Source organism: Lupinus angustifolius, chromosome LG13 (assembly GCF_001865875.1).
Source record: "Lupinus angustifolius cultivar Tanjil chromosome LG13, LupAngTanjil_v1.0, whole genome shotgun sequence".
In the NCBI taxonomy this organism is placed as follows: Eukaryota; Viridiplantae; Streptophyta; class Magnoliopsida; order Fabales; family Fabaceae; genus Lupinus; species Lupinus angustifolius.
Window position 1 is genome coordinate 14,479,169 of NC_032021.1, and position 8,819 is coordinate 14,487,987.

Sequence of the window (8,819 nt, forward strand, 5' to 3'; positions counted from 1 at the left end):
CTTCATAATCAACATAGCTAATTCCATCATATAAAACTATCTTTCCTTCTACCACACTGTTATCTAAACATTGACATATATTAGCATTATCTTTTGAACATTTTTCTAAATCTGGTCCATTATTTTTCTTAGTAATGAGAAACTTTTTTCCATTTAAATTGAAAGAATTTATTGATTTACCTGTTAGTATTTTTCCATTCCCTAGAACTACCTTGTCAATGAATTTTCGGTCTAAGGTACTCGCAACTACACTAAGCATCCACGACGATACACTCAAAACAGATGCTGGAAGAGGACCACCATTGCCTGCATAATTCACTTTGAGTATCCCTCCTGCTATAGCATGAAATGAACCAATCGCGATAGGATCTTCTTCCACTATACCAACAATTGGTACAGAGCCAATTGGTAGATGGCTCTTAGCCCAGACTCCAGATTATGACTATGGAGGGTGAAGGCATGTTGGTTGGATAAGGCATGTCAAAGGTACTGTTCGATGATAAAACATTTCCTTGATGGGGTTAACATCTTAACTAACTAAGTTGATGTAATTACATCATACCTAAACACAACTCAGAAACAATAGATAATTTACTTTTTTTTTTTGAATAAAAGATAAATATATAAAAAATTCTAAAATTTTCATTTTTCAATTTTTTAATATTTTATTTTCTTGAAAAATTTATAATGCAATGTAAAAACAATTAATAGTAAATCCTATAAATTTATTATATATATTTTTATAATATCTAATCAGAAACATTTACAATAATTGGGCTACTCACATTTTGGATGCCATTTGACTATACCAATGATGAAATTATAGTGTGTGTAGGTAAATCAATACTAGTGACAGTAACGGCAAAAGACTACTTCTCATAAAGTGATTCGAACGCAAGAGTCTCAGATACAACTGTAATTTTGATTTTTGGATTTGGTAAAATTGACGCCTTATAATTTGATTTTGGTTGGCCAACATTAGTGACTGTTCTTTCAAATTTGATGGTAAAAGGTATCCTCGACTTAACATCAATAGCAAAAGCAGGATAATTGAGATCTCTCACCAATGATCTATCAGTAGCATTGGAGCTAGAGTTGTTCTTACCAGAGATTAATTTGATCTTTTTGTTATCATAACCCAAGTTGCAAAGCATTTGTATATAATCATCCAAGGAAATGTCATAGATAAGTCCAGGATGAACAACATGAACATGATTGACATGGCCAGATCCATAAGCATATTCACCAACTTCATCATTAGACACCTTCATAGGTTTTGCTGAAGTCATAATAGCAGATTTGATGGCTGATGGTGACCAACCCAAATGAAATGTTTTCATATATGCAGCTATTCCAACAACATGAGGGCATGATATGGATGTTCCTGATATTATGTTATATTTCAAAGATCTTTTATCGCATTCATTATTTGATGGAGAAACAACTTGTGAAAATGAAGCCAAGATATCTACTCCCGAGGCACTTATACCTGGTTTCATAATTTCTGGAACAATTGTATTTGGCCCACGTGTAGAGAAATCAGCTACCATAGGAGCATTGAGGTCTTTAATTGTCTTACTCTTCAGTATTTCAGCTTTTGGAATTTTTAATGACTTGGTGTATGATTTTTAGAAGATTCTTGTCAATTGTAGACAACAACAATGAAGGTAATGGAATCACAAAGGGCGGGAAACCTTCATTAGAATCTCGTATGATTGACCCTATTGGGTGCCCACCATCATAATCAACATAGCTAATTCCATCACATAAAACTATCTTTCGATCTACCACACTGCTATCTAAACATTGACATATATTAGCATTATCTTCTGAACATTTTTCTGAATCTAGTCCACTATTTTTTTAGCAATGAGAAACTTTTTTCCGTTTAAATTGAAAGAATTTATTGATTTATCTATTAGTATTTTTCCATTCCCTAGAACTACCTTGTCAATGAATTTTCGGTCTAAGGTACTCGCAACTACACTAAGCATCCACATTGATACACTCGAAATAGATGTTGGAAGAGGACCACCATTGCCTACAGAATTCACTGTGAGTATCCCTCCTGCCATTGCATGAAATGAACCAATCGCGATAGGATCTTCTTCGAAGTTTAGTTGCGAGTAAAGTCCTAGTGAAATTGAAATGATGCTTACACCATTAGCTATGGCATCATCAAAAGCAGACAAGCTAGCAGAACTATCACATCCTAATGCAGTAAATACTTTATATGCAGCAATTCTTGCAAAAGGGACCCCTCTCTTGCAGTGCCTTGGGCAAGTCCAAAAACACTTGCCTTATGAACATAGTTTCCAGCAACTGTTGATGTTGTATGTGATCCATGCCCATCAGCGTCTCTAGCAGAGTCTTCTATATAATATCTTGCACCAATGATTTTGTTATTGCAAGTAAAGTTGTTACCACCTACACAAGCACCCTTCCAATTTTTTGGAATAGGGCGAAAACCTTCATCTTTGAAACTATCAGATTTTGGCCATACACCAGTGTCAAGAACTCCAACAATAACATCACTCTCTATAACACACAATGTCGTTTAACTGATTTAGAAAGTCCAAGGAAGTCCCATGATCGAGTTGTGTGTAATTGGAGATTTCTGCTTGGGAAAACTGAGACTACACCTTCCATTTGAGAAATTTTATCCTTTTGTTGATTAGTGAGCATTGCCACAAACCCATTGAAACTTCTCTTGTTACTATGGATTAAGAAATTTGTAGCATTATTTTCATGAAAGATTTGTTGCAACATGCTTAAATGGTGAGAGGTTGGAGAATATGGTGTTTTAGGAATTGAACCCATTATTTATAGAGTTATTCTTGCTATTTATTGAGGCAACAAGTTTCTGATTAATTTATTTAATGTCAGGTCGATTTTTTGCTTGCCATCTCGTCTTTGTTGGAATAAATTTCAACGCCGGTATAATGGTTTCAAGAATGTTCCCTTAATAAAAAACTTAGCTTTATTGAATTGTTAATAATTTCATACCATTTCGGCTTTGTTGGAATAAATTCCAACGCCGACATAATGGTATGAATTTAGCAATTTAAAACAAATGGCAATGAGTGATACTTATTTTCGTTTTCCATTATTAAACAAACTACTTCCTTATGGAAGGTTGGTAAAGAACAAATAAATAAATCAATAAAGTTATAATTTAATTGTACCACTTCTTTTGATGAGTTGGTATAAAGAATAAAGAATAAAACAATAAATAAATGTTAGTTGTGGAAATGTAAATGACATAAAATAAATGTTAGTTGTGGAAAGTAAATGACAGAAAATAAATGTTAGTAGTTAGATCACTCATTATAACTGTGTATTTTTACTTTTCACAAAGATACAATTTATGAATTAAATTGCACTTTGATTGAAGGTTTCATTCTTTGTCAACAAATAAAATTTATAAGTTAACACTTTACTATTTTACATTTGCATCTCTTTCAAGATTCAATTGTAGTATAGTATAGGGTTATGTCAAATCACAAGGAATTGCCTAACAAAATATTATTATAAACATGTTATATTACTAATAATGTTTAAGCATCTTTTTGTTTGATTTTGTTTATGAAATATTAACAAGTAAATAAATAAACAAACAACTAATATGCACAAATTCTTGAGGAGGAAATTGGTTGGAAGTACAGAATTATTTCTATACTTAATTGATTTTTGAAAACATTACAAGTTATGTGTTATACTTTTGGTTAATTCCACACATCATTTCTAAATCCTTCATCTAGTGTTCTAGAATGATAAGATGATCCTCAAACCTTATGTAATACACTAAATAATAGTTAAGTACCACTCGTCGGAGTAGGTTGTCACACCCTACTTCAAGCTGCATTAACTTTATTTAGCCTTGAACATAAGTTGCTTAAAACATATGCTTAATATGGCAAGTGAACTAAGGTGTAGGTTATACTTTTTAGTTCACTTGTCAACACTTCAAGAAGAAGCATTTTGGATCATTAAATCAAGTTTTAGGTGATCAAGATAAAACCGCATTAAGAACTTCATAAAGAATCAAAACTTAACCAAAAGTAATAACTTGAAATGAATTGAATTCAAAAGATGATAAATCAAAGAGAAGAAATTACACCATAATCCAAGTCAATTTGTAGGAGCATGAGCCATCTATCCAAGGATGAGATGCTTTTTGGACCGAAATGAGATTACAAAATTATGTTTTTGTATCTCATTTGCCATCTCCTTTCTCTTCTTGAATTAAGAAAAAAAAACTACAAAATAAGCTTACCTAAACTACTTTGGAGTAGAAATTCTCCAAGAAAATTACAAGAAGAAGAGAATAATTCGGTTTATGAGGAATGGAAGTGTATGCGAGAATGTGAATTGTATGAATGTTGCCTTTGAGGTGCCTCTTATTTATAGGAGTTTCTGCCAACCGCTAAGATCCTCTTCTTGACCGCCACGCTGCTGACCAAACCTTTCAACATGGGCTTGGTCATGGCCAAGCAGCTTAGTCACTACTTGGGGCTTACTCACCCAAGCTAGTTGTGAACTACTGACCCAGCTATTGTGAGCTACCTCTGAAAAGCATATGGAGGCTACTTGGAGTTAGGTCATGCATGATGTCACGGTTGCTTGGTGGCTAAGTCAACTTGACCAAGTTCCTAGGTGCAAACCGTTAGGCACTTATGTGGCACCGCTAAGCTGCCTGCTTGAGTATCTTTGACCATACTGAAGGTGATGTGGCCTGGTGCTTGCTGATCTGGTCAAGTGTGTGGTTCCACGTTGGGCGGTCCAGGTGTTCCGCTAAGCTTTCTTCTTGAGCTGGTTGGCTTGTGCCAGACTTGTTTTCTGACCGTTCTAGGTTGGGTCCACGTCAACTAGGCGTGGGCTTGGTCCAAGCTAAGTTGCTTAGTGAGCAGCTTCAAGTTGACTCCATATTTTTTCACATAGGCTAAGTCTTGTTGAGTCATTGCTTGCCACGTCAAGCTTAAGCATATCATTGGTGGGTCATCTTGGCCTATTTTAAGCACTTTGTTTGTATTTGATTAATTCTTCTCTGTTCCACCTAAATCCTACAAAATATAATACAAAAGAAATACACAAAGTATATATACAAGATTGTGATATTTTAACCAAAAAGTGTGGAATTAAGTTGGTTTTCTCAATTTTCCAAGGATAAGTGCCATAAAAAGTATATGAATTTTAGGCATTTTTTGCACTTATCAAATCCCCCCAACTTAAGACTTTGTTTGTCCTCAAACAAATGGTAAAGCACAACCGAATTCAAAGCTTGGCTAATTTTTTTAAGATATGATTGACATGATTTTAATTTTGCTTAAGCATGATCAAAAAATGTTTTTAATGAGATTTTCATGATTTGTGAATTATTTTAAACATAATGATTCAAACATAAAATGTATGCTTTTGTTCATCAAAAGTGTATAACAATTTACCTAAGCAAATATTTTTCAAACAAAAAGTGTTTTTGCACACAAGTTCAAAATTGGAACTTCAAGGGGTAAGTGTTTCACTCAATTTTTCAACCATTTGATTGTAGAATTTGAACTTGTTCTTTGTCTCACCTATTCTCTTAAATTGCATAATCAATCAAGGATCACTAAGGTCTTTTTTCGGTTGTAATGAGGTTTGGTTTGGATAATCATGGTTTTTCTAGATAATGAGTTTAAGTTTAAGTAAAAAGAGAGCATTTTGTAAAATTTTCTCAATAAAGCATTTCATTCTACTTTTTCCCATAATTTTTTCCCCAACTTCTTAGCTTTTTGAACCTTGGCTTATTTTTTACTTTTCTTTGCATTTCTCAATCTCTTTTTGTTTTTCACTTTCTTTTAGAACTTTTTGTTGTTTTTGTAAAGAGATTGAGAAAAAAATTCTTTTCTCTTTTTAAGAAGCTTAGAAGTCAAGTCCACCAATTTATCCACCAACTTGATTCTTTCAAACACCCTTTTCAAAATTTAATGCTCTCTTTGAATATTGTTTTCAATTTCTGTTTCATGGGATAATTTGAAAATTTTATTTACTTTGTTTGGCTCAAAGTGGCTTATAAAAGGTTAATCCTAATTTTTGGTTAGACTTTTTTGGCCATTTGGTTCAACTAAAGAAATAACATGTCTTGATCACTTCCTATCAATGTTATACAATTAAGAGATTTAAAGACTCAAACAAGTTTAATTAGACAAATAAAATGGTGATTTAACTTTGATCCTCACGTGTTTGGCTCACTCCCTTACTTTTTAATATTTCATAAACAAAACCAAATCACAAAGATGTTTTTAGTAATATAACATGTTTATAATAATGTTCTATTAGGCAATTCCTTGTGGTTCGACATAACCTTATACTATACTACAATTGAATCTTGAAAGAGATGCAAATGTAAAATAGTAAAGTGTTAACTTATAAATTTTATTTGTTGACAAAGAAAGAAACCTCGAATCAAAGTGAAATTTAATTCATAAATTGTATCTTTGTGAAAATGAAAAATACACAGTTATAATGAGTGATCTAACTACTAACATTTATTTTCTGTCATTTACTTTCCGCAACTAACATTTATTTTCTGTCATTTGCATTTCCGCAACTAACATTTATTTATTGATTTATTCTTTATTCTTTATACCAACCCTTCGAAAGAAGTGGTATGGTTAAATTTTAACTTTAAACACGTGAAGATTAAAGTTAAATCACCATTTGATTTGTCTAATTAAACTTGTTTGAGTCTTTAATTCTCTTAATTGCATAAGATTGATAAGAAGTGATCAAGGCATGTCATTTCTTTAGTTGAACCAAATGGCCAAAAGTCTAACAAAAAATTAGGATTATCCTTTGATAAAAACCCTTTGAGGCAAACAAAGTAAAAAAAAAATTCAAAATATCCCATGAAACCAAATTTGAAAACAAATGTTCTAAAGAGAGCATTAAAATTTTAAAGGATGTTTGAAAGAATTAAGTTGGGGGTAAAATTGGTGGACTTGGCTTCCTGAAAAGAAAAAGAAAAGAAATTTTGAATCTCTTTATAAAAACAACAAAAAAGTTGTGAAAGAAAGTGAAAAACAAAAAGAGATTGAGAAATGCAAAGAAAAGCAAAAAAGAACCCAAGGTTCAAAAGCTAAGACGTCGGAAAAAGAGAATTATGGAAAAAAGTAGAGTAAAAATATTTCATTGTGAAAAAATTTCAAAAACAAAATGCTCTCTTTTGACTTTAACTTAACCACAGTGTCTAGAAAAATCATGATTGTCCAAACCAAGCCTCATTACAACCGAAAACAAGACCTTACTGATCCTTAATTAATTATGCAATTTAAGAGAATAGGTAAGACAAAGAACAAGTTCAAATTATTACAATCAAATGGTTGAAAAAATTGAGTAAAACACTTACCCCTTTGAAGTTCCAATTTTGAACTTGTGTGCAAAAACACATTTTGATTGAAAGATATTTGCTTAGGTAAATTGTTGCACATTTTTTATGAACAAAAGTATAAAATTCATGTTTGAAGCATTATGTGTTAAAAATTCATAAATCATGGAAAATCTCATTGAAAACAATTTTTTTTATCCAAGTCTTGAAAATCTCATTGAAAATCATGTAAGTTATATCTTAAAAAATTAGCCAAGTCTTGAATTCGGATAAGCTTTACCTTTTGTTTGAGGACGAACAAAGTCTTAAGTTGGGGAGATTCGATAAGTGCCAAAAATACATAGTTTCTATACACTTTTCATGGCACTTATCCTTGGATAAATTGAGAAAACCAACTTAATTCAACACTTTTTGGATAAAATATCACAATCTTGTATATATGCTTTGTGTATTTCTTTTGTAATATATTTTGCAGGATTTTTGTGGAAAAGAGAAGGATTAATCAAACACAAACAAAGTGCTCAAAATAGGCAGAAAATGATCATCAAATGACATGCTTAAGCTTGACGTGGCAAGCTATGTGCTTGAGTATGACTCAACAAAGACTTGGCCTATGTGGAAAATATGGAGTCAACTTGAAGTTGTTCACTAAGCAAATTAGCTTGGACCAAGTCCACGCCCAACTGACCTGGACACCAGTCTGGCATGGTCAAACCCAACCTGGCACGGTCAGAACACAAGCATGGCACATTCAGACCACAAGCCTAGCACACGCCAACCTGCTCAAGCAGACAGCTTAGCGGAGCACCTGGATTGCCCAACTTGGAACCATACACCTGACCAGATAATGTTGAAAGGTTATTTTCGAGGAGACTTTCCCCTCTCAACAAATCGTCCTGACAGTAGTGTCAATTTGTTGACAGCAAAATTCCTCTTCTTTGGTGTATTTCCTTTTTATTTGATTAAGTAAGTGAACTCAGTTTTATTCTTTATTCGCCATCTCGGCTTTGTTGAAATAAATTCCAACGCCGGTATAATGGTTTCAAGAATATTCCAGTTACAACTTACTTCTAATAATCATGTGAATAAGTTATTCCTTCTTTGCCCCATCCCGGCTTTGTTAGAATAAATTCTAACGATGGTACAATGGTATCGAAGCAATCCCCTATTACATAATTATTAAGTACCTTTGAATACCATCTCGGTTTTATGGAATAAATTCCAACACCAGTTTAATGGTATTCTAATGTACAAAAGTGATGAATAGTTAGTTGTTAGAAACAAATAAATAAATAAAGAACAAAAAATAATAAAGTTAAGTGACCTATATTTATTTACTCCATTTTTGGTTCCTTTTATTAACAAACCAAACTTCTTCCTTAAGGAAGGTTGGTATTAAAGAATAAATAAATTGCGGAATGTAAATAACAATAAATAAAAGTTAGTAAGTTAG

General features: G+C 32.5%; 1 protein-coding gene across 1 annotated transcript; it reads right to left on the minus strand.

Moving 5' to 3' along the window:
- LOC109363627 (subtilisin-like protease SBT4.3) lies at window positions 870-2,820 on the minus strand. The gene is made up of 5 exons (XM_019609878.1): window positions 2,643-2,820; window positions 2,296-2,538; window positions 1,976-2,212; window positions 1,695-1,799; window positions 870-1,594 (listed from the first exon to the last, which is right to left on the minus strand). The coding sequence occupies exons 1-5, from the start codon at window positions 2,818-2,820 to the stop codon at window positions 870-872; spliced, it is 1,488 nt and encodes a 495-aa protein (XP_019465423.1).

Bases quoted from the DNA above. Each gene is read 5' to 3' on its own strand.
- LOC109363627 (XM_019609878.1), bottom strand. From the start codon at position 2,820: ATGGGTTCAATTCCTAAAACACCATATTCTCCAACCTCTCACCATTTA. The intron at 1,800-1,975 runs GTACCTTAGACC...GTCAATGTTTAG, and splicing joins GATGCTTAGTGTAGTTGCGA to ATAGCAGTGTGGTAGATCGA. The intron at 1,595-1,694 runs GTTTCCCGCCCT...AAATTCCAAAAG, and splicing joins CATACGAGATTCTAATGAAG to CTGAAATACTGAAGAGTAAG.